The following is a 27735-nucleotide window of genomic DNA, read 5'->3' as shown; positions in this document are numbered from 1 at the left end:
GGAAATGGGTCGTGAACTACTTCTCATTCGTCAGTGCTGTTCTTTTGTCCATTTGGCTTTGCTTGATGTACGCTTTAGAAGAGTAATGTAGTTTTTGAACATGTATCCACTCTGCTTTGTCCTGCCCTCTAGTGATGGAGCTGCAGTTTTTTGCTGTGGGAGAGTTTTTTCAGTTGTTTTAACACCCTGGAGAACAACTTGACCCCAAACTGTTTCCACTGAGCTGTTCTGACATTGTAGCAACGAGGCAGATGAGTAACTCGGGACGCCGTGGTCTTGCAAAGCCTTTACAGTGTAATCATATCAGGTCATTGAATTCATTTGATCAAAATAAATAAAGAAAAATCCATTCATTAACTTGTTTAAAAGGGCTCCGTCTTGTGTTGTGTTATCTGTGATTAATAATGATCAATATAGCGCAAAATATTAATTTGTGTAAATGAATAAAAATACCATAGAAAAGGCATATCCAGAAGGGGTAGTGTAGCCTAATTACTATTCTGCATGTATTGATATGCTGTTTATCGTGCGTTTCTATACAGTAATATTCAACCTGCTCTTACACACCATAGGAACATATCTCAGACATATTTCCGCATGCCTTTATTTGGGGAAAACACACACAATTACATATCTTGCAGCCCTGATAGTCATTTTAATACCTGGTGTCAAATGACTAACTCATGTCACCCCAACCTTGCACATAGATCATTCATGTGGAGCATGTAAGCGAACCGCAAAAAAATAAAAATAAAACAGTGTATTACGGTAATCAAGCATGGAACGTGAGCGCAAATGAAAGCATTGAACCTGTTTCTCTCTTACCTCCCAGGGTGGCCGAGATGAGAATGTGGGTTCCATATTTCTTAATGATGGTTTCGATGAACTGCTGAGTGGTGGGTCTGCGGCCCAGCAAGCGAACGCTGCGCTGGAACTCGGGCATGAGAGGCACAGGGTTCCGGATCAGGTCCCTTCTCTCGATGGCAGTGTTCCTCACCTTCCAACGTGCAAATTCCCTGCAGAGAAAAGAAGAAGAAGAAGAAAAATGCTCACACCAAAATGATTTACAAAACTACACACACACCATCAGCAATTACAGTAAAAAAGTATTGATTACAGTGCGCCACCACATTAATTAGCCCGATTCCATCTCACCTAAAGCATTTGTGCTAAAACAATGCACATTGTGTAGTGCACAGTGTGCTCTAACCTGATAAATAGGACAATAAAAAGAGTATTTAAGTAAGTATAAAAAGCAGTTTTTCAGCTCCCAAATCTGGCACTTCAGATTAAAGTTAAGACTATGAGATAGTTAAGCACAATAGCAAAAAAACACATCTTTAATGAGTTTGACCATGCAAAATTGTTGAAAGTACTTTGACCACTGTCTTGTGATGTTCATCTGCAATCTGGTATGATTGAATTTTAATGGCTCAAAGTGCTCTGTATAATTCTCAAACAAGAACCGTTGGGGTGGGTGATTATAGCACCACTTGCTAAACTGTGGATCATTCTACCCTTGTTGTATATACAACTGCAGTTAAAGATACACTTTATATTAACAAGATGCTATAAAATATTTGTGTGGATGTTCACGATGTTTGCTTCGGTACCCGCTGAGACGGGAACACATTTCCACAGAACAGACATTATAGGCATCTCTATTACTCTGAGGGTTACAGAAAAACCAAACAACCCAGTCCCAAGGAGAAAAAACAGCAGGTTGTCTGCATGAAATGCAAAAGAAGTGTCATTGGCTAATGCTTATCTAGCAGATCCAGGAAACTGAAAGTCTGCAATAAGGCATTTGTATAAGTAGATTTCTTTGTGTGGTCAATTTCAGCCCAGAGAGATGCATTCTAGTTTTGATATTGTGTTATTTAAAACAAGCTGTTCATACATGTATTTCATCACTTTTGCGTGTGATGGAAACGGCACAGCAAAATCACATTTCTGATGTGTTAGTTCACTCTACTGAAGCTATCTTTTAAATGCAAATATAATCACAAGCTGTGATTTTCATCCTGTTTTTATGTTCTGTCAACCACAGACGTGTTTCAACACCAATATCAAAACGTACGCGTAGGTGCATGTTGATCCATCGTAGGTAGTGGGTGTGTGACATGCGCTTACACTTTTAACCTAAAAGGTGTGAGCATGCATACATTATCAGATGCACACGCTCAGATTGCATCAGTATAGATGAGACGAGTACCCACTCTGCACACTGCTGAGATGAACACAAAACTAATTATTTTTTGTCCATAGACAGGAAGAAATGTAATTTCCTAATTACCAACGGAAAGTTTTGAAAGCATTTCCTCAGAATTAGATTTAGATTGAGTTTAGATGCATCTAATGATGCAGAGTTTAGTGTATGAATGATGAGCCCAATTACAGTAAGTGTGTGACTTTTAAGTGCAGCAAAAGATCCATGGGATGAAGCGTAAACAACAAAAAAAATCCTCTTAATGTAAGCCTAAAAGCCTGCTCTAATTGAAATTCGGGTTCTGTTTAATAAACGCATATAAATTCAATGTGAAAAACAACTGACAAACAGATCCACATGAATATAAAATGCAACCACACACACACACACACACACACACACACACACACACACACACACACACACGGATATTGCATTTGACAATAGAAGATATAAAGATGACTCCTTCAGAGTGTCTTCAATCAAGATTTCTGTTGTTTCTGTTGAAAAACATAATGTTTGTAAGACTTTCCCTTATACTTCTGGGTATCCTGTATATGCTCACACTGAGCGAACATATACAATGTGCACAAGAACTCCTGGACACGTCTTGATTTCAAACTAAACAAACCAAGAAACTGACAAGAGGCAATTACGCATTGTAGGAGTTAGTTCACGCAACGAGCAAATGTTGAGATTTATAAATACAATACAAAATATATAAACTAAGCAAAACTGTACAAGAAAAACCTATACAGGTTTGTATAAAATATGGTTTTATGATCCAACAGTGCTATTATCGCACTTTTAAATAGTATGCAATGGTAATAAAAGCTACAGCACAGTGCTTTGCAACAGCTTCATTCAAAGATTTCCTCCAAGTCTTTTCATTCGCAGGCCCTCAAGGGCTCCCCGTAATGATTGAGTCCTGAATAGGTGGGTCGCCCTCAGATTGAACCCTTGGTTTGAATTCTCTGACACAGAGTCAGCGATCTGTCAGTCTGCCTGAGCATGGCTTGACGGCAGCAGTTTTTAATGTTCTATTCAGCACTGTAAATTAGCATTTCCAGTTTAATTCCTTTCTGCCAGTGGACTGTGCGCACTTAGCAAAATCAAAAGGTATTTAGAAGAAGAATGCTTATATGATGACAATGCAGGCATTCATAACTAAAAGGAGGATGCCCGCACTGCTTCTTCTTCTTCAACTTCCCTCTGTCTAATCACATACATCATGGAGTGATGCTTTGTCAACCAGATATTCAATAAATGCTTCGTGACAGATTTGCAGGAGTCTTCGTTTTCCGAGAACTTTGAAATGCCTCAGCATCGCAAAAAGAAACAAGTTCCCATCTGGCGGGACAGGGCTCACCACTCAAGCTATAGGACATGCTGATTCAGCTTCCTCTCTCCTGTCCCATGACTTACCTATATAAGAACACAGTGTTGTTATTTCGGAAATCTGGAGCAAACATTGAAGGAGCCAGGAGAGCTGCGAGAGGCATGCGCATTTTGCACAAGCAGATGTATAAAAATGTCTGCCTTTTTCATTCTCGGCCCAGCTCTCTCGCCCTCTCTCTCTCTCTCTCTCTCTCTCTGGCTGTATTCCTCTCTGCTGCTACCTCAACCCCTCTTAGATATCAATTCATTTCCAGTGAATCCTCGTCGTGGCTCTGTCACTGCCAATTATTATATAAAACTTTATATGGCAGCCATACGTACGCGGGCCCCTTCTGCCCCAGATTAGGCATGCCAGCAGATGGAACCTGCGACATGATTCAGTGCTTCACTTCACAGCTCCAAGACTGCTTTAATGACCTATCAGAGGAAGTTAAGAGGAGATAAATGGCATTGCAGCTGCATAGGAGGGAAAATGGGGCCGTAGGTGATTATTGCTTTATGGCCTTCGAGTAACTCGCGTGGAGGGGGCGGGGGGTGCGTACATTACGTTTGCCTGGGTCGGGGGGTGTCTGTGACCTGCAGAAAATACAGGATACATGAAGTGAACGTGGATAGCCATCAATAAATATGGAATACATTCATAAATACCTATAGTGAATAGCACAGACACCCTTGTATTTGTGCTGAAGAATGTCATTCTGGAGCCTTATATTGCAGTAACCTCCTGGTGAGTTATTTTTTTGCAAGGATGATGTTCAGTCTTTGATCCCAGACATGCATTCTAACAAGCAACGTTTTGGCATTTTGAACAAAGCGTTAGCGTCCCCCCCCCCCCCCCCCCTTTCCTTCCATCAGCTAAAGTCGGTTAATCCCCGTGCCAGTGAGACCAGCATTTTATCTGATTCCTTTCCAAGGCTTGTCTCAGCACAGTGAACTAAAGTAAACATGAATAGTGGCTGCTAGGAAATACATTATTGTAATCAAAGAGCCATCTCCCTCATCTCATATAGTTTGAGAATGTTTTTTTTTTTTTTCATCCTGATGTGTTTTTAACAGAGAGCATTTGCGCTAGTAAATGTAATAGCGGCTTATATTTTAGACCTTAAAAAGCCTGAAGAAAATCATGTTTAGAGCACACAATTAAATGTACTGTTATTTTGGTCACAATGATTCCTGAAGTGCAAGTTCAATATTTAAATGAAACATGAAAAAGCAGTGGTAAAAGAAGCCTTGATTTGATTTATTGCATGCAATACTGATATAACTGTACGCATCTTGTGTTTATGATACTGTCTGTCCTTAGAGCCTATATTACATAGTATGAACATACTTGAAAGCTGTCCTTTGAGGATCTACTGGATGCAAAATGCAACGTATAACTGAGATGGCAGTGAGTGAAAACAAATTAAAAATTGAACAGAATGCATTAACACGTTCCTGCCAGTGTCCCGCTTCTATTACGAGGCGGTAGGGGGGAGTGAGGGGGGTAACGTTTCATTTACCACCCAGATGCATCGACTGTAAAACGATGCCAGGATTCAGCAGGACCAATCAGCTCAAATAAATAAACTCTGGTTCAAATGATTTCAGGTGCAACATTGCTCAAGTTGAACTATAGTATTTGCCATTTTTTTTCAAGTTGCTTGTCATAATTGCTGCTAACCATTAAAGTTGTAATCCATAAGATGTTTTGAAATCTGACTTCTTGATAGCATTTTTATCGACAGGCTATTGAGTGTATTCACATTCAGTATTTACCTCTTGTTAGTGGCTGGGTCGGCCATTCCTACTCTGTACACACATTGCATGTCCAGTCAAGTTTCCCTCCTGTTTGATTACTGGCCCTGCCCTGATGTGTTACACCTGTGTGTCTTGTTATGTCTAGTATATACCCCTTGTCATTCATTTATTCTTTGTCCTTGCATTATGGTTTGTCCCTATGGTTGTTTGGAGAGTATCGTCTCTTGTGTTTTCTGTGTTTTTTCGCCTTTTTGCCTTTTGGCCATTTTGAGTTGCACTATTTTTGGACAATAAATGACCCGTACTTGAAACTATCTGCATTTGGGTCCTGCTTGCCTGCCTGTCTGTCTGACACCACCATAACACGTTACAGCTAACGCAAACATACACAAACATATCCTGCTGCTGCTTGACGTTAAGAGCACTCAACTGGGTAATACGATGTTGCTTTTATTGTGAAGCAGTCTGGGGGAAAATGCAATGTGTTTTTTTCTAATTAAGTGTTCGGGTTGGCTAGGACTGTTCATCAAAAATGTGTCAGAAGAAAAAAGCAAGCTGCCATTTGCTGTCAACAGATCATCAGTTCTAAATATAAGAGAGTGAAACAAGATGGGCCGAGCCACAAGGAGTTGCAATGTCAAGAGTTGAAGGCGACAAGCTAGCAGAAAAACTCCCAAACTTTTCAGCATAGCAACCAGCTCCTTTGCTGTGGCCAGCTGTTGCGTGGAAGAATACTCCCACCATTTGCGGCAGGACGTCAGATACACCAGCTGTGGTAGCCCAGAATTGTGTTCTTCTGTTTTTTTTTTTTTTTGGTATCCTTTTTTTTTTATATATACGATCCTGGGCAGCATTACCGTACATTTAAATCTTTACAGAGAATATTTTAATCCTCCATGACAAAGGTTATTATTACTGTTACTCACTCAGCAAACTATCCACTCCCACATACAAAACAATGAAGTGTGGGATAACTCTTTCTATAAAGCCCAAATGTATTATACAGTATATACAGTATGTCTTTGAAAGGGCATTATCCTTCACAAAGCATTGGAGAAATCACTATTCCTTTACAATGACAATGATTTTAACATTTTGTATGACTGTATAACTGCTCAGACAGTAATTACTTTACTAATTCTTTGCATCACTTATAAGGTGCTCTCTGTATCCCTAATGTATGCAAAGTGTTGCTCTGGCATGTCACAACATCTTCCAGGCAGTACGCTGTCTGCTTCAATTAGAGCTGGGCTCGATAGACAACCGGTAAATATTCCCTAAAGCTTTGGCAGGGACAGGAAACAACCATCCTACATTGTGTCACCGTGGGTACCTTTTTGATCCTGCTGCTGGAGCCTAAATAATTAAAATAATAATAATAATATTGAGAGTGCATGAGAGACATTCAGAGTGGAAGTGTGGCGTGACAGAGGAAACAGAGGCACCGTTTACCGAAAGAAAATCTCAAATTAATCAAGAACTGACTCTGCAGGACCCAGAGAAAGCATGTTATTGGATGCCTCGTAAATGACATCAGGCATAAGACAATAAAAATACTAAAGTGTCAGTAAACCACACGACTTACTTCATACTTGGCTTCTTGTTTACCTCTGTCCTGCTTTCATACTGTATCAAAGTCTCAACAGTCAAATGAAACACATGAAATACAAGACAATGAAATACATATTCAGTCAGGCACGTTGTTTCGGTTACATCTTGACCTTTGTCAGTCTTTGGTAAATGAAAAAAAGCTTAACATGAACATCTGACAGGCGCCTGTGCCATTTTTCTCAGCTCTCACTTGAGGCACACAAATAACCATTTATGATGAAACAACCCAATAAAAATGTTACACCTGGCTATAAACATGCTAGTGTTATCAAACCATCCCGACTTTATTTGAAGCACACAAGATGTTGTCATTAAGGGCAACAGTGTGGCGCTCTAGCACTTTACAAGGAAGATTTAAAGGATGCACCCACTGTACAAAAATATAAAGCGAGAACAAAGGCAGGCTTAAATAAATCTTCTACCATTGTTTTAGTTGTTTTTTTCCACGTTTACTTTTTAGTTGAAGTACCTGGTGCTCACCTCCTTGAGTTACTGCAGACACTTAGCAATGGAGTGGTTAATAATAAATCAGGGCAGCGTTCAAAAAAGAAAAAAACAGTCTTTGGTGGACTATTGCATCTGCATTAAACATACATAAGGCAAGGCAAGGCAATTGCACTAAATGTTGCACAACCTAATGTTTCGTCAAATGTATTTACATTTTCTTCTATATCTTCTGCTTCAACATGTACATAATATAAACCAAAATTAGCTAATGGCATATTTTTATAATGACAAACATCTTGCATAGCTACTGATTTGGAGCATGCTTTAAAACATTCCGAAAATTCAGAAATATTTGAAATGCGAAATGAGTATCGTTCTACATTCAGAAGAACACAGTGTTATAAGCTCCCCAGCAACACATACAGAGGATGGGGAAGCGGGAGGCATCAGCCCTTTTGTGTTCTATACATTCTGTTCATAATGTTCATGTACTACACAGACCGTGTCACAGAGGTGATGATTCAACACTGCTGTAATTTCTGTGCCTGCCGTTTTTCTTCATATGTTGTACCGAGTTACATCATACTCTAGTTGTAGTAGCATTACTTATAGTGAGCCTGTCTATCGCAGACAAGAATAATTTTATAATTTATAAAATAATAATGTATTATTGAGGCTGCTTTGATAGTGTAATAAAACAGCAATAGTGGCTGAATATAGAGTAGCATAACCTGAGTAGGGCAACAAAGTCACATCTTTTACATTTAAAGGACAAGTGTGATATTTCTTGTAAATATACTTGTGTTAAATCACTCTATATTCATACAGCAATCACTTAAACAGTGTGCGCAGTTCATAACACAGGTCTGCCAGTCACTGTTAAAATTATGAGTATGCCGCTCGTTTGATCCAATCAGGAGACAGAGCGCCATAAAGAGGCGGGTCTCTGTGCCCGTGAACGATGACACGCTGCTCTCTATTGCGGCACTATCTGACGAAGACGGCTGCTCGTTCATGTGATGGTGATGTAGGGACAAGGGAAGGGATTGCTAACTGCCGTCACTGACAGGAAGTTAGCTAAAAGGACCATATCACTTACTTCTCCTTTAACTATCCCAATTCAAATCAACAACATCTTGATTGTGAAATGAAATGGTCTGAGACAAGGAGACTAATTGAAGATGAGTGTGGCACATAAAAGCCACACATGCTAAAGTAAAAACATTGAAAAAGTGCAGAGAGAAATACTCTAAAAGAACATGTCTTTATTTCTGGCCTCAAGGTGTTTACTTATAAATAGAGATACAATATTCATCATGCTGAAAGTATCACTACATACAAGGATACAATATTTATCAAGTCACACCAAATGTTTAATTCAGAGTTACATTATGTTGTTCTTTTCCTTCTAGTGTCCACTGAAAGCCTCCAAAAGCCAATGGGCTATCCATACTCTGAAGTTCTTATCATTGACTGGAGCGGTATTTGGTTCTGCTATTCTTTCCCATAATGCAATGGCACTGTTTTGTAATTCAAAAAGGATCAAATCAGAGAAAAACGTGTGGTTTGCTCACTAGATTGTCACCATTCACTGTTTGTATGTACGTCCAGTATATAATTGACCTTAAACTTAATGCAACAGGCTACCTGCAAAGTTCCAAGAGGGACATGGACAGGATGAAAAATACACATACAATTTTTTTTGTGTGTCTAATGGCTGTATCTAAAACAAAGCCCTTATTTTAAAATAATAAATCTTCCACAAATGTAACAGATTAATTTGTTTCCCCTCAAGATTCCGGTTGTTTTTATGGTGCCAAAATGCAAAACTTCATTGAATAAACTGTGTGTGTGTGTGTGTGTGTGTGTGTGTGTTTTCTACGGATGCTGTCTGCTCCTACTGATGTGAGAGAGGAACAGACATGGCATCCATTTCTCAGGCTTTGAAGAAGGATAACCCTTTCATCTTTTGTCATTTGTTTCACTACTTGTTTGTACAGTCGTGGTTCAATTGCTAGTTGAAAAGGAATACAATACAAAACAACATCATTTTGAATTACTAGTCAATGCATTGTCACAAAACAAAATACTCCAGAGGCTAACAGTCCATTTCCAACAACCAATCAAAGTAGTGCAGTGAAGACATAAGCTGACTATCTTATTCCTGCCCTTAAATCAGCTCCAACTTAGCTAAAGTCTGCACGCTTCATGCTAGCAGGACTGCAACACTATATCCAGAAAGAAAAAATATTTCTCAGAGGCCTGCTTCAAGTTCTGTAAGGTCAATTACTGACTTCCACATTGTCTGTATTCAGAAAAAAATCTTTTTTCCATCGTTTTGTGGCACAGAAGAAATGCTTATGCTAATTAGCGGTTTCTACGATTAGCATAAAAATAATGATCCATCAAAACAAAGAATTTTAAAAAAAGAACAACAATTGAAAAAGCAGTGCGCTCTCCAACTACTCTCCGAGTGTTACATAGGCGCACTTTGTTATATGTTTTTATTTTTAAAGACTTTCAGACAAATAGGTGAGAAAGTCATAAAATTGGTCTGCTGGAAAGATGTACAGAACTCCTATTTTGTTGACAGATTGAACAATAAACACATACAAATTTAAAGTAATGGCTGGTAAGACAATATGAGTATATGATTAGAGACAAGGAGTGTGTGTGTGTGTGTGGGGGGGGGGGGGGGGGGGTGGTGGTGGTGGTGGTGGGGGGGGTCATCTTAACAATGATGATCTCATTTGCGCATAATAGTATTAAAATTAATTAGCAAATGATCCTACTCATGGATTATTTCCATTATAGCATCGTACATTATTTACTAAAGACCATTAAACATTCCATAGACATTACTGATTGAATCTTTGCCACACTGTTCTCTCCTTAGCTGACTGCACCACCAGGGCTTCAACAGAAAACGCTGGCAGGCTGCGAGGAATGGGGGAGACTTTGATCCAATAATGCTAATTCCCCCATGAATGACTTTGTGAAGCGATTTTGTCTTCCCACACAGTATTGACTTATTCCCTTTCATTCTGTACATGCTGTTCCCACACAGAAACACTGCCGCACGATCGCAACTGCTTGGATATGATACATTTTCAGGGATGTAGAATAAATGTTATTACATCTAAACCACCATATGGACCCAGCAGGGTTTATGAATGTACATGTGTGTGGCACATTTCAGAGGCTTCCCAACAAGGAGCTTCGATGAATTACAGCTTCGCGGGTTGCTTTTTTTCATGTGTGCAGTTTGTATAATATACCAGTAATGGATGAGCACATGAGGGCAACCACCTGGTAAACAAAACCCAATTGACAGATGGGTGTCATTGGGAGATTGTTGATAGGGATATCGATATACAGTAGATACTGCTTGTGGATGCCGATACTAAGCAATTCTATTATTGATAGTGCTCCAGGGGCGCTGTTCTATGGCTGCCCCTGCGCTCTGACCTGCTCCAAAGTGTGGTAACTTGAGAAGGGAGATGCAAAGAGACAAATTTAAATGTGCCTCGTGTAAATTGACTCACACAGATAACTTAACTTAACGTACTACCCTTGAATAATCTTGTGCAAAAATAAAGACAGGAAAAAGGGTGGGTTGGACTTGGGATCTCACTTTTGCTATCCAAGGACAGAGCTTTGGCTGCTGCTTGACCGACTTTGTCTATGAGTTTATTTAGGAACATAAATTGGAAGTACTTTAACCCGATTTTGACTGTGTCCTGAGTCGATAACTACGGACTTATTTATACCAATGTTACCTTGACTTGTTCGAGGATGAGACAGTCTAATTTTTTGGTTTGAAAAATCCCATCAGTAGCTAAACAGAAAACCGACAGCCAGCAGATGCTTTGCTAAAGCGGTCAAACACACTGCACTGATAATAGAATGGTATTTATATGTCATATTTTGCATTTGTAAGCTTTCATGAGGTCTTTGAGACAGTCCCTAGTGGAGACTGGACAATACTGATTGATTGATAACATTTTTGTAAATTTAATTTATCATTTAGCGTATGTCTTATCTTGCTGTAGGCATTAATGTGTGGATGGCATTAAGATGCATATACAAACTATATCCAGCATGACATTTGCACACTGTTACAGAATATGTGCCGTTTTCCACCGCTGATCATAAACCAAATCACAGAATAACTGACAACAGAGTTAACATTCAATTTCATTCCTTCAGCCTGTTTTCATGTTAACCAGTTCCTGCCAAGTATTTGCTAATAGCATTTTAACTAATCATTTTCACAATGACTTAATACTAGGGCTGTCAAATGAACGTGTTAATTTCGATTAATTAATCACAGAAAAATTAACGAGATTAAAAAAATTAACGCAGATTAATCGCACTTTGACCCGGTGCAAACGTGGTGCGCAGCTGCACCGAGCTGCACCTGTAGCTTGCATACGCGGCCCGCACGGGTGAAAGGGAGAAAAGTAAAGAGAGAAGCAGTGGAAAGGGCGGGGCCGAGGGCTCTATGGACGGTTTATGGGATGCTTCGGGAAAATAAGCATGAAGGTAGGAAGACATCTTACTTTATTCTCCGCAGTGTCTGTGCATTATTGATTTAGTGCGTGCAACAATGTAGGTTCAAAACAGTAGGCCTATCTCTCAATCTTCCTCCGTGTGTGTCTCAATTTTGTTTGCTAGCTGTCTCGCCTCCCGCGTAAACGGACACCCGCCCCGTGTGTGTGTGTGTGTGTCAATATTTTTGCCTATGAGTACGACGATGGTGAATGAATCTGTGGCAGTGCAGCGCTGTCTGTTGTGGAGACAGAAGTTATGAGAGACGGAGAGCAGGAGAGCAGGCTATACAGCTGTTTATAAACAGGTATAAAAGTGTCATAAAAGTATGCGATTAATTTAGATTAATTAATCACAGAGCCTGTAATTAATTAGATGAATTTTTTTAATCGCTTGACAGCCCTACGTAATACATATGTTAAATTGAGGGTTATTATTTATGTGACTTTAATTTAAGTAACCTGTACAACTGTGTCCATGTCATTCCTGCTTGGTGCCATTTTTCTGTCACAGTTTTTCATGGAAATGGTTAGATAGCAATCTAGGAAAAATTGCATCAGTGCTCTAACTCCCATCACCATTCTAAATTACAATCATCTGATTAATCAGGTAGTTTCTAAACTGGTGTGAATAGCAGTCAATGGGCACAACAGCAACCCCACACAAGATTGCTAAACATCAAAGGGATTTTATCATTTGGGTCTAAACATACGCTAGTGTTTTCTTCAACATCACATGTTTTAAGTCACAGGGCTTTGCTGAGTCAGGGTTTTCTTTTGGTAGCCAATGTGAAAAGTGTGAATGCAAGACAATATATGAACAGAAAATCTCGGTTGAAAAGCAATCTCATCATTTCCAGTGTATCACATTGCACAGATTAGCATGTCATGTTTCTTCAGGGCCAGTATTAACTGTTATTTCTCAGGGAAAAGCCCCCATAGTCTGAGTCCTCTGAATCCTTATTCTACTGTGTTGCTTGCCACAGTATTATGCAGCATCTTAACGGAATGAAATAAAAGAAAAAAATCCAGGCCTTTCATGGTAATAAGGAGGCAGTAATAAATCAAACTGACAGAGATACAATTGAAATCCTGTGTGAATTCCAACCACCGAGAACCATTCAAAATACTATAAAATGAATCTTAATCCTATGCTCCAGTGCACAGAAAGAGGTGGGATGTTATTGTGGTCGGCCTGAACTGTTTGCTTGTGCTTGTTTTATTTATTTTCACTTTAATACTGGAAGGGGCTAGCTTTCATATACAGAGCAGTGTACAATATGCAGGGATGCAGGGGCTATTTTAAAACAATGTTAAAAATAAAAACTAGAAAGCATCATCTGAGAGGCCATGTAAAAATATCCAAGTGAACGTCCCAAGCTAATGGGTTTTAGATCAATTAAGGCACGTGTTAACAGTAAATTCCCGTAGATTTACCATCAATAATCCCACATGTCTGTCTAGTAAATGATAATACTGTGAACATTGTCTACTCTAGCATATAAATAGTTTCATATATTATAGTTTATCTATATCCAATAATAGAAAGCCATCAGAGAGGTAGATTACAATCTAAACATGTACTTATATACGAGATCGTATAAGTGAAAGTCAAAAACATTATCATGGGCTGGATCGTTTGACTATTGCTGCTTATTTTGCTAGAAAACCTTTAAAATATTTCAAAAACCTCAGTTGTTGTGACCCACAACATGACTAATGCCTGCAGAGTCCATCCGTGTGAAATGGTGGTATTTGGCCAATAATGACCACTTTTGGTACAATTGAAAGGGAGGAATGGATAGGCAAAAGGAGAGAGAATCTGGAGTAGACAAGGCTAGATACAGGTCATTGTGATTTACAAGATCAACACGCATAAATATAAAAAAAAATATGCCTTTAATCTTATTCTGTGCATGGCGGCCCTGTTTGGATAGACTTTTGATTGTGTCTGCCGACTTTTCTTGTGAGCTGGCAAAATTTAATTTAATTTTCTCCTCTGCTTTGCTCAGAAAAGCCGGTTGTACGGTCTTAACAGAGGTAGGGAGAGGTGGAGATAATGAAATGGAGATGCTTGCCAGAATTTAGAAATTAATCTGTGAATGAATTTACTTTTCCAGTAACTGTGTCCTGCTGTTGGTAAGTATTATTTGAAATACTTTTTGGCCGCATCATCCTTCAATTTAGTGTCTACGGAAAATGGACTGACATCAGAAGAAATCAAGTCAAGTTAAAGCAGAAGTAAACAGCATTTGTATACTGACTAATTTTGCTATTTGTTAGAAATTAGTTTTTAACCAGTGAAAGTGTTAAGCAAAAATAATTTAATTTTCCTCAAGTCTTCAAGGGATTATTTTACTGCAAAAATGTAAGATTATCCATCTAACTCCATATTAAGCATTTTAGTTATAAACCATTAATTGGAGCATATCAGCAAATGGAACGTGATTGACTAAATGGGATGCGATTGCTGGCACAATCGCTTTGTTAGCGCACGCTGTAATTGTATGAGGCAATGGAATGAAAATGGGATCTAATCAAAAACAATCTCTTAATTCACTTTAATCTCGAGAATTTGATGGGACATGGTGCCTGGAAGCCAATGCACGGGTGAGTGACACGAGCATGTGTCTGAATCTAATTAACTGTGTAATGTGAGAAGTTGCTGCTGATGAACTAGTCTGACTGTGTGGGCAGAGATCTCATGTAAATCATTATGAGCCTCCACAACAAATAATTGGACACATTTTTTTACGCGGGAAAATAACATATGGCTGAATGATCACCTTGAAAATACTGCTTATGTTGCATTCGTGGAAAAAAGCCAGCGCAATTTACAGGATTATTTAATCTTCTTTCCATATGCTCCCCCATCTCGCGTGTAAAGCCCTCCTGTATACTGTGTTTTGTATTGTTCGCAGTTGATGAAACGCCCCATCACCTTCTGAGTCCTGTAATGAAAACACTAACAATGTTCTCCCTACGTACATATTATGAAATAAACCCCGACCAAGGTCAACGCATTCATGCAGTAATACAAAAACGACTGCTATTGTCAGTGCCCTAGATGCAGCTCATTGTATCCCATCCATTTACTTCTGAACTCTATCTGCCCCATAATAACTGTCAGTCACACCCCCAAATAAAAGCACATTATGTTGATGACTTCTGTGCACTGGATTTGCTGTTGGTGTAATGAGTAAAATGAAATCCCAAAGCTCCATCAATATTATGATCCCTGTATCCTTTATATTCATCAGTAAAAAAGCTTCGGACAATTTAATTCACTCTCTGTAATTCAACAGTATGTGACGTCTGCACAGTCATGATACTGATGTCATTGAGAGATCAAATCAGATGAAAACAAAACAATTGTTGTTCTCACTTGTAAACAATCGCACCACACACTGTGAAGAGTGCAGAGGGAAAAGTTCCGCACCTTGGACAGTGACAGTTCCCTCAGAACGAAACCTTGAGACGGAATAAATATATCTCTCCAAAAAAATATATCTCTCCATCAATCCATCCATCCATCCACCTATCTATCGATTGATATTCATCCATCCATATCTATCCATCCATCTATCTATCTATCTATCTATCTATCTATCTATCTATCTATCTATCTATCTATCTATCTATCTATCTATCTATCTATCTATCTATCTATCTATCTATCTATCTATCTATCTATCTATCTATCTATCTATCTATCTATCTATCTATCTATCTATCTATCTGTCTATCTATCTATCTATCTATCTATCTATCCCAAACAAAAAGGGTGCCGTTTTCCAGTGTGTGGTTGGCTGTTTGCCTAATATCACAAATGCCGTAAAGACCAATGTGATGCATGCATGTATCAGTTAATTGGGGGTCTTTTCATTAAAATCTTAAGTCACAATTAAAATGTATGCAGAAAACCAAAGAGGACATGTGTGTCTCTATTTGTATTTATTACTATCTTACTTGAGATTACAATATAATTATTCAATAAAGCCATGTTGCTAAAGATGAAAAGAGTAGTAGACTTAGAGTTCAGATTGTTTTGTCCACTGCTGCTCCCAAGGCCTAGCATGACATTTCAACACCTATTACCAAATACTTAATCAGTTTACGCTGACAAACTTTAGTGTGTGATCGTGAGAGAAAGGTTTTGATAGCTAGTTATGTCAAGGTAACACATTTACAAATGGATTTAAATTTGATTAAAGGACAAATTGTATTCAAGAAAAAGTAAATAAGAGGCATCTGTATAGTGTCTTGTTTTGCACATTTCCTGGGTATTTTCCTGTGCTTTTATAATTCATTCATTAGCTGTTAAGATATAATTTCCGAGGTGTGAGAGTGGACACAAGCATGGGCAAGTCAGGAGTCATCTATATAATGATTACTGCTTCACGGCTTCAAGTCTGAAAATGAGAAACATGTCATTACTTGTTAAACCCACTTATCGGGCCTTTGCTGTGAGATCCCATAGAGATCAGAACAACCGTCCTGAGGATATCATGCTGGCTATAGCTCGGTGACCTCTTTCTGAAACTCCCTGTATGCACACTGAAACAAATGTTATACAATGCATTGTTTTTCCAACCTGAGACACCATGACATTGAATTATTATTTGTGAAGAACATGTCTTCAAGCCTTCTGTTTACAATGTGTTATTCCTTTCTATTCCCACCCTGTATTCAAATTGACTGCTTGTGCTCAATTACGACCTGAGTTTGAATAGCTGCAATGTTAACAGACACAACAGTTTTTATTCTGTTGTAATCTTAATAAAGAAGTTGGAACAAGAGTGTTTGCTGCTCCCAGAATGTTAGAACATCACCCTATTGAAAGTAATGTTGGCCAAGTTACTTCAATATGTTTCTGAATACCTACAGTACGGTAGACTCTGTCACAGACTGACATGTCCAAGATTTTCAGCATTTTGCTGGAAGTGAACTGACTCAGGTGTTCGGCGGGAGGCCGAGAATAAACCTCTTTGTGTTTGTGTAGGTTACACCAAGCATCAAAGCTGTGCACTGACTGCAGAACAGGGAAGCAAGAGAGTAAGGACACCTCTGCCGAGGTGTTCAGCTGACTGCTGCTCCGCGCTGACTTTGGGTACATGCACTGAGACGATATATATTTAGGCCTTCAAAGAATAGTTGGGAATTTGTAAATATCTCAACCCACAGAGTGCATGCATTGTTTTCTCTCTTTTTGTTTATGGGAGAAAATTGACTTATCATCTTTTTATATATAATGATTTAAGTTTGTATGCATCTAAAATGCATCAACTAGCTAAAGTTACATAACAAAACATTCATTTAGCGGATTATTTTATCAAAAGCAATTTAACCTGCATTACAACATATGGATAATAATCGCAAGAATCATGCAAGTACATAAACATTGAATTGCTTCAGGCAGCGCACTGAAGTCGCACACATACTGTTTGCGATATGCTTCACAGTGACTGGCTCGTTCACAGCTATGTGGCTAGTCATGGAGCTATGCAGCCCGGATATTAAAACCCAACACTATCTTTGTTTACTCTGATGATCACACTCATGTCAGGGCTGTTTGCTGCAGCAGCTCCCTCCACCACCCCAAACCTCCTCTGTGGCATGTTGGTAGAATATTGACCTAAATAAAGATTGAATGTTTTGGTACAGTATGTGTTTATTTAGAGGGATTGGCTCTCTCAGCAGATTTCCCAGAGCTCCCTCAAACATCAGAGCCCCCCCCCCCCAAAAAAATATAACCATATCAAAGTGTTCTGTTGATGGTCAATTATTTGACACAAGAGTGTCTGACTGAAACCAAATTATTCATAAAATGACATATTACATGACATATAATTGTTATTATTTAGGTTTTTTTATGACACAATATTTTACTTTATATCTGAAAGCCTCTGCACAGTATGCCCACAAAAGGTGCTTTCAGAAAGTTTGCTTGATTTAACTTTTTCTCAGAACGTTAAGGTGCTGGTAAATTATATGCTTGATTGCCATGTCCCTGATCCTCGTCTGTTGGTTGTGTTTTACTTGTTAGTGCGACACAACCAACAGCTTTGATTCTGTTCAATACATGGAGTCTGCGAACCTCAGCTCCACTTCACCTTAACCTCAAAACCTTTTAAATGAAAACATCTGCATGGGTTGACAGTCTTTAAAAGATAGAATATAAACTAGAGAATAGTAGTATTGTTATCACTTTCTTGAATCCTTGACATTTCCTTTGGTGGATTGAAATTCAAAAACTGGCTAATCGCAGTCACTGAATGGCATAATACATGGCCAGCAGTCTGCAGTACAATGTGATAGAGTTTTAATAATGATTATTTATATTGCCCCTTTCAGATTTATATATATTTTTTTCTTTTAAATGCAAGACTCCCTTTAGTGGAATATTTGGTAGGCTATGATTTCGCAGCTTGGATCAACACATCACAGTAATGGAATTATGCAACATGGCTGCCCCAGCGTCCGCTCTCTAAAGAGCTTGCTGCTTGTGGTGATATTGTATTGCCATTCTCACGGGAGAGTGGCACAGGCATCCAACGCATTGAATTAGTCAGTACTTAACCCTGACAGTTTCTTCTAGCCTTGTGTTTCTCCTCTAATTACCGTCCCCTTCCTTGCCAGTAATTTTGTCGTCCCACAGCGGGGGCTTTTTACCACAAGGTAGGGAAAGGGGAAGTGACATGGACTCCCTCCCCTCTCAAGATTAGCCCCTGATTCTCCCAAACTTATGCAGCTGGAAAAATGCAGATCAAGATCAACAGCAAGTATCAGCAGCGCTCCATTGATTGTAATAGCGCTGTAGCTCCGGGTTAAACGTTGTGTTTGCTTCATTTGTGTCTATGTCTATGTTCCCATGTGTGAAAGAGAGCTAGATGCAGAGATAAAAATGTAAATCCAATGTGAGATGTTTCAGCTTGTGCGAACGCTGCCGTTTGATCTTGTGTACAAGTCATCGTATATGTGATATTGTCATGTGCCCCGCGGTAAACAACACTCTCGCAGTGCAGGTCTCTGGTGTGATAAAAAAAAAAATTTTTAAAGAAAGAAAATACGTAATTGGTGCACAGCAGTCACAAGCTGTGCTGGAATTTCAGCTCGCCTGATTGGCCGAGGCGAAATCCAAGTGTTGGAAGTGGTTACTGCTGCAGTCAGCTAATATGGGGTTCGCGTCTGCTGCCAGAGAGCGACGTGACAGCCAACATCCTCTTTGGTGACAGCATGTTCATGAGTCATCTAATCCAAATTTCCAACACTGCTGCATAGAAACTATATGAATTTGACAGCAAATTTATATATTGCAAATGTCATATTAACATAGAATACAGGAATGCATGTCAGCAGGTCAGGTAATACTTGTGTGATTGCATGTGCTGTGTTCAAGGGCTGTTGGGAAAAAGCTAATATTCTAGACTAAACAGAAAAAAAAATCATTGCATACATTAGAAAGCAACATTTTCTTTTGGTGAAGTCACTGCTTTGGTGTAAATAACTGCCAAAGTTTAGCGTGAGTCAGATAATGTCAATTTTAAATCGGCGCAATAAAGTTAGTTTATTTTGCAGATTGATACAGGATATCATAGTATCAAGATTTTTTGTTATTCGACATCTATTCTAGCTCCAACACAACGTGGGAGAATATGTCACCCTCTCACTGCTAAAAAAAGTTTGTGACACCCACTAACTGTTAGTAGATAAGGACATCATTTGATTAAAAAATTACTTTTAAACAGAATGCAATTTTCTAGTGGTGCCCAGAACCTTTGTCTGAGTTCCGGGTCGTAGTGAAAACACTTTGACACATCATAAGCCTGATTTTTTTCTAAGCACGGCTATGCTGAGGTGCAGAGACGACTTTAATAATAAATGGCATTTGTTGTTTGCGGCAGAGAAGTGCACTTTTCTCACCTTGACGATGACCTCACTGCCAACCTACCTGTCTGATTCCCGGTTCCCTGTTTAGATACTGAACTCACCCTCATCCATGTCTCTAGCACTAAGATACATTTTGTCTTGATCACACATTTTTAGCACCACCTGTCTCACTGCCCAATGGCATATCAGACCTCTGCATGTGTCTGTCCTCTTCCTACAGTCTGTTTCATCCCCCTGACTTCCTGCCTGTCTGTCTCTCTCCTCCTCCTCTTCCTTTGGCTATAACCTGCTGAATAAAACATTGCTGCAGCCTCTTCTCTGCAAATCTGCCGACTGCATCAAATCCGCCTTCCCTCCCTCTATCCAATTACAGATGGCTCATCCAAACTAATTCAAGACCTGAGTCGGACAAATGTTACACCTTGTTCCTGTTTTAAAACAGACGGGGCCAGATCAGCACTGACAGTCACACACACACACACACACACACACACACACACACACACACTGAACACATGAGCTAAACAAAATGTTTATGTTTTTTTTGTTTATGTTGTTCATTTAATAATGTTAAGAAATGGCATGAATGTGAAAGGCAATGCTATGCTTGGCAGATAAGGTGAAGTGAGTCTGAAAATACAAGGCTATCTGTTTGATTAAATTAGTGGCCGCCGGATAAAAGAAGTTGTTTGCACATGAAAATTAGAGGTGCAGATTATTCATTGAAGGTTTTGTGCTAACCAAGTGGTTGCCTGTGTACTACTGATTATAGCATGGAATAATTAGCATCATGAAGGAAATGTTCCGTTACAGATATGCATGATGTTCTTGCATTAAATATAACCATATCAAGCCTGTCAAACCTTTTTGGTTATGAAGCGAGTTGGAGGACATACGGTACATTTTAAATATCCAGATAAATATCAAATTATGACAGTAATCAAAGATTCAATGGAGAGTCATGTTTTGTGGTATCATAGTTGAAAACACTGCGTATTTTAAAACTCAAAAGACACAGATGACAGGGAAACGTGCTTTACAGTGGAAACAAACTGAAAGACAATCATGAAATGCCTCTGTCCGCTAATCACTGTGTGAATTTCATTTAGAGCCTTCATTCGCGTAAGATATAAATACTTCCAAGCAATCATTGACCTCATTTGCATATAGTGAACAAAGTCAGTCACTTGCTTTCCAATGATTATTTTACGGGGTATTTTACAGAAAAAAAAACATTAGGATATACCGTCTAATTTTGTGAGACCAACAGTATGTCCCCTATTTTCAATATGTACTGTATGCATGGATAAGCAGTAGCTTTATATTCACTGCACATACTATTTGTATCCATCTTTGTATCTAAGAAGGTGAATGTACCACCTAAAATGACCAACTGTTCTCTTTAGCTCTTTACAATTTCGACCCCACTTCTTTTTTTTTTAAGCTGAGCATATATAAAAACAATATGAAATGGAATAAAAATGTAAAGTAAACTCTTGAATTTTCACTTAAATTCATACTTAAATAGCTCTAAAGTCAGAAGATACATATTTATAAAAAATCAAGCATCTACTCTTTCTATCACCTCATCTGATTATTAGGCCAGTGGAGATAAACTGAGGTATTGAAGCTAATATTAAATTCTTTATGTGTAACAGGAGAGAGTTACCTCTGTCCTGTACCTGTTTTGTTAATATATGTATTTGCATGCAATAGCCAACGTTTTTAATGAGCCTGTGCTATTGAATGGTGACATATATTGAAATGTTTTTTGCAATTATGTTAAACTACCCTTTTGAAATGAGTCTGTGACTGCCAATTAGTTTATACATTATGTTATCATCCTAAAGGTTGTACACATTTAAGCCTATTCTGCCAGCTTTTCAGGCATGAAATCGACCCAACAACAATTATTGTGTTTACCCTTTTAATTAAAGAACAAAAATGGTTGAGTTTTTATTATTGCCATGGATAACATTTTCCATTTGAATTGTATTTCCAAGTGTTCTTTTTTACACTAGTCATTGTAGGCTTTTGTCCATATGTTTTGAAACCTGGATGAGCCCTGATACAAGAGCATGCTCTATGAACCCTCTCCATGCATTCACTTTAGCATGGCTTTGATAATCTTGATCAATCAGGGGCTATTCTATTCATTTTCATAAATATTTTTTTCATTCTAAATAACAGGCCCCATTGTGCTTCTTTGATTACAGTGCAATGCCGATTTTTAAGGCCTTTAAAATGCATTAATGGCGACCAGATTTGCATTTATATTGCTTTTTTCTTCGCTCAGGCTCACGGAAAAACCTGAGATAGAGCGCCCACGAACAAAGACCAAAGAGAGAACACGCATCATCTGAAACACATTCGACCCCCATAATAGAGTACAAGCAACCGAACGGTGATGCTAGTTTGAGCAAAACAGGCCATCGAATTTTCGCGACTAACCAAGGCAACATTATTCAGCTTGCAGGACCGACACAAGAGCAGAACGCAGCCGGCAAAGAAAAGTGGCTTTCTTGTGACTGATGAATACCATACAGAAAATGAACGGTTATGCATATGCTAACAGCAAGGGGGGAATAAAAGGAATTCAGTTTGAAGATTGCAGTCAGAAGTGGCTCAGTGCTGATGATAATTTATACATAGCATCCTCCAATCATTTCTATAAGAGTCACATTTCAAGAGTAAGAGGATAATTGGTGCCTTGTGGTATGTCTCTTTCCCTTCCAAGCGACTGTGACCTTTTCCAGAGTATACTAGACAAGAGGCCGGCACTTCCTAAATTTGTGTGTATCCTTCGAATTAGGCGCGGTGCCCATGTTATTAAAGATGGGGCGGATTTGTTTGTGGCTGATCAGGTTGGCATTGTCCCCACTGCGTGCCTCCGAGGTAATCTATCTCGATAAGAGACACACAGAGAGAGAGAACTCGAAAGGAATGGATGCTTTTGTCTCTCTGCAAAATCTGATTCAACCACTTTCCAGCACTAAATCGCCGAGGCAGAGAAAAGTCCCCGGGGAAATTTACAAAGCGATTCAGTTCTCATTGCTGGTTAGGAGTAGAGCACGTCTGGGCAATCATGTGCCAAGAAGCACCGGGGCCTGTGTATGATTTCATTCCAACCAAACACCATCTCTGCACAGCTGATGTCACTGATTTTCTCTCAGCCTCTCTAGCTGAAGATGTGCTAAGCATTGGAATTAACCATGGACCCAGGGTCGGTGGGAGAATCCTTGGGAAACGCTTGGATCTCTGGGGGGGGGGAGTTTTTCACACCCTTGCCTCAAATAAAGTCTATGATTTTCTTACAAAATATGTATTCCATGCTCAAAAGCATAATGTTAAAGCTAGAGCGTAACTTATCTTGCCCTCACGATGAATGATGCGTTATAACAACAATACTGACGACGTATCTACATGAGGTAAGCCTGTTTTTTCCTTAGCAGTAGAATCAACAGCAGACACATTTATTGGGTGCATTAATTTTGTGCAGCTCATAGGCACAATCAACTTTGCATCAACTTGTTTGGCGATGGCTTGAATGAAACCGACATTAATTAATACTAAAAAAGTTACACACTATAGCTTTAATGTACTCGACGTACACAGTCCTACATTTAACAGTGCTGTATAGCACAGTGTCTACCGTACACTATATAGCACAGGATGTGTTTTAAGGCAAACGCAGTGAGAGAAGTGACGGTTGTGAATGCGGATTGTTGCTGTTATTTCAATTTTTAACGAGAAATACATTTCAACCTCTAAACGCAAGATTAAACTGTCTCATCATAAGGAAAGGGATATCTCCTGCTGAAGGCTGAATTTGAGGCCAATAATACTTTGTTAAGAAGGGAGAAACAACAACAGGAGCCACCTGGGCACAGCAACATTTCCAAGCAGCCAACCGGCATGCAAACACACACTCTCTGTTTTAATAAATCACTGCAGCATCACAGAAAGCACTCTATGGCTCAACGACGTCTGTGGGGGAAAAAAAATGGCTTCAGAAGTTTCTGCCTCTGTGCAACATCCGCCTCTGTCAACTTACACATTATGCAAATGTCTTGTTTACTGTATGTATGACAAAAAAAGGCACCAAAGCCAGTGGGGACCTGTGTGGGCTGTGTGGTAAGTTGAGACGCAAGAGAGACGTAGGAGAGGAAGAGAGAACAAATGCCGTGGTAGAGCAGTCAAAAGGAACGTGGAAGTTGACTGTCTTACTCTGTGGTCTCAGTCTTTCTGTACTTCTAAGCAGACTGCAAGCAAATCAAAGCACATCATTCGGAGAAAGAAGAGTGTGTAGCCATGTCATGTATGAGGAAATGTGTGATGCAAAACTGAGAAGAAAACTATAAGGGTGAGAATGTCAATGTAATGTAATTTGGTTGCAAGAACAGAAGACAAGGTTCAGGTTTGAAATGATCCTGACACAGTTTCGGGCTAGGGTAAGCATAAAAGATTGATAACTATTTCCATTGCCTTAAATGAAAGGCCTTGTAGCTCAGTGTGACTTACTACATTGTGCCCTAAACCCTTTTATGTATTTATTTATTTATTTTGTCGCAAATCATCTATACACCTTTTAATGTGTCATACTATGAGCCAAAAAAAAATACACAACATTATTTTTTTGGTTAATCAATAGCCAGTCAAGTGGTAAGGGGTGTCCAATTTGGCAAGAGGAAACTGGTTCTTTGACTTATAAAAGCTAATGTAAATGTGTTTTACACAGCCGCCTAATGGTATCATGTCCCTACCGTTGAATGGGCACTCCACCAATGTTACACATTACGATGAGTCATGAGGGTTACCTAGGTGTCTAGGCTTGGTGCATAAAGTTATGTTGAACGAGTAGATGATGTCTCCCAGCTTCATGTAAGCGCAACATTAAATGGAATGGAGAACAGCTGTTATTGGTTGAATTAGTAAAGATATCAAACTGTTGTCATTTGTTTACCAGTCGATCAGCAACACTTCACCTGCCACTACTATCAGTCAATAATAGAATTAGCTGCAGACACAGTAGCCATTGTCAACAAGCTAATACCAGTGCATAAATGTGTAGGCTTTTTTTTCTCCATGTTATGATCCTTTTTTTACTTTCTAGTTTGTTGAGTTTGTTCTGTGTTTTTTTCTCTTAAAGAGAGAGAGAGAGAGAGAGAGAGAGAGAGAGAGAGAGAGAGAGAGAGAGAGAGAGAGAGAGAGAGAGAGAGAGAATGAATATAAGTGTGGAAAAGTTAAGCTATATTATCATTATATGATATATTATTTTATTCTGCAAGTTAGCCTGTGTGGGTGATTAGAAAGTAAACATGTTCCAGAAAAAATACTTTAAACTTGAGTATTAGCAAAGGTCAAGGAAAGTCTCTCAATATAAGAAAAACAGTCCACCATGCTGAGAGTGGCCACGAGTAAATATTAAAACTAGAATGCACACTTGATAGGTTAAAATTGCTTTTTGCAACTTAAATCTCCTAATAGAAAAATAAATAAAACAGATAGACTCTTAGAAAAGCCTGTGTGACATCAATACACAACCGGCCCTAAAGCGAAAAAAAAAACTCACCTATAAATTTTATATCTGGTCGTAAATCCTTGGCGGAATCTTTCCACAAAGGACAGATAGCTCCGAGAGTGGTGGAAAGGTCCACGGTCAGAGATGAGCCAGTCATATTGCTTGGTGACATGTTGCTCACTGGCCAATGGGTCCTGGCGGGAAGACTGAACTGTTATATGGTCCCATATAAACAGGAAGCAGATGACCTCAATAAACCTCCAGTTCATGCTTTTTTTTAAGCCGCTCTCTGTTCATTCTCGCTCCATTATGTGGAGACCTGATGGGAGAGAAGAGAACAGGGAAAAGGGGGGAGGGGGGAGGGAGACACAGAAAAGGAGAGCTGTTACATGACAAAGTCTATTTCAGCGGCACAAGAATATGTCATAGTGCAAGGTTAATTGTGGTGTCCCGGACAAATAAGACAGTGCCCTTGTCACTGTCACTTTACTGCGACATGATGTGTATTTATTGTCTGCTCGTTTTCATATTGTTCACCATTTATGCGTCCCTGGAGTTTCTTTAATTCTTTTTTTTTTAGTTAGCCACGCAGATTGTGCCTCTTCATACAAGGACTGTTACCCTTTTGCAGATGAGCATGAAGTACATCCTCAGCTGTGTGCATGGCTGTTTTCATTTTTTTCCCCTATTTTTTAAAGCTAATTGGTGTCATGATAAGTTCTGACAAGGTTAGAAGACTGCTCTGTGATATGTTATGACACCCAGCCACTAATGTGGAAGAACACCATCTCCCTTTTACCCAGAGGTGTCAATTACTGGTGCAGGAAACGTTCAACTATTGACTCGCGACTTCATGAATTGTTAAAAGTAATGTGGTACAAAATGTTGCCATTTCATCAAACACAAAATAGGCAGGCAATTTGGTTCCACTAAAGCTGCAAATGGTGGTAAATACGATTGTATTATTGCCCTTACTATTAAAAAGTTGGCACTATAGTGCTTACCGTGACCCTGTGTTCTATAACAGATCATCCAAAAATAAAAACATCTAAACAAAGCCAGACTTCTGGTGTTTCTTTGTCTCTGGAGGCAGCAGATAATATTCACCTAATGGGCAACATACAGCACATGTACAGTAACTCATGCTAAGGATATATAGTAGTATGGCTGATACAAATATATAATATGCAATACAGCATAATCTCCCAGTTATTTCCTAATGCAATAAGAAGCCACAACTCCATTATGCTGCATAAAAGCACAACATTTAACATAATCACACCGGCTTCATGGAAGTGACTGAAAAAGAAATCTTAAACAGTTTGACCATTTCAGGACTTTAAAATGATACATTTCCTGATTGTTCATTGACTGTGAACATTATTATCCACTTGGCAGTGAAATTATGTCTCTTACTTACTGATAAGGAAACGATTTTCATCAGTAATTGCATTTAAGAACTTTGGCCCCTGGCCGTGGAGCGCCCAACAGCGTGCTTTCAAGTGCTACTGTATGCAAAAATTCTTCCCCCTTTCATGGTTTATTAGACAATAACAAATCATAAAAGAGCAGGGAGAATTTAATGGGCCTAATCTGTTCCTGTTAAATAGATGATGAACCACTTGATTGCAAAAGTTAAAGAAAGCACTGTGGCATACTTAAAAAGGGAGTGTTCTCTTGTCACATCACAGTTAAAATTGTGTTTGTCAGCTTCTTATGATGTCTTAAATTAATTTTGTATTCTATTATTTAAGCAATGTTTCACCTATACTGGCCCCAAAGGCCAGAAACAATCTGGAATAATGAGAAATATCTCTTCTTGTGTAACCAATTATAATTATACTCCATATTTGCAGTATAATCTATCAGCTGAGAAAATGCATTTCAGCTATAATTACATATTTGACATGAGGAAAACAAGTCCCCCCCTATCATCCAGATACTTGGTGACAATGTCAGGATACGACAGTTTACTTAACAGGCCTGTTTTAGGCTAATTACCTCAAACCAATTTAAGTTTGGCTGTCAGAAACAAAACAATGCACAGCAGGGCGGAGAAGGGACTGATAATGACTTGCCTTTGTGCAAAGATGGGGTGTGAGTTTTTTTAATTTTCACAAGAAAATTTAGAAAATGACAGTCATGTCAGTGAATGAAAGATGATAAGAATTGGTTCAGATTGTTTAATTTGCTGAATTATTATGCCACAGTCAATGATGTCTAAAATAGAAACAAAAAATTATTAATTGGAAAAATCAAATTAGCCGCAGGCTCCAATTTAATGGGTTCAAAAACAATATCCCAATGTATGGTGATGATCATGGGTAGGAAAACAGCAAGAGAACAATTCTTCTTTTTCAAAGCATACA

General features: G+C 38.9%; 1 protein-coding gene across 1 annotated transcript in view; it reads right to left on the bottom strand.

The window, feature by feature from the left end:
• The window catches only part of brinp1 (bone morphogenetic protein/retinoic acid inducible neural-specific 1), a gene marked incomplete at both ends in the record, with an annotated part of 79875 nt that extends 54240 nt beyond the window's left edge, over window positions 1-25635 (bottom strand). The window contains 2 exons of the mRNA XM_080047236.1: window positions 826-1016; window positions 25418-25635. Coding sequence (XP_079903362.1) covers window positions 826-1016; window positions 25418-25635 — 409 coding nt within the window. The remainder of the gene's footprint in view (window positions 1-825; window positions 1017-25417) is intronic.
• Window positions 25636-27735: the final 2100 nt, after the last annotated feature.

Source organism: Ammodytes marinus, assembly GCF_949987685.1.
Source record: "Ammodytes marinus genome assembly, chromosome: 18".
NCBI lineage: Eukaryota > Metazoa > Chordata > Actinopteri > Uranoscopiformes > Ammodytidae > Ammodytes > Ammodytes marinus.
Note: the sequence above shows the minus strand (reverse complement) of the source record. Positions and strands in the feature narration are given on the sequence as shown.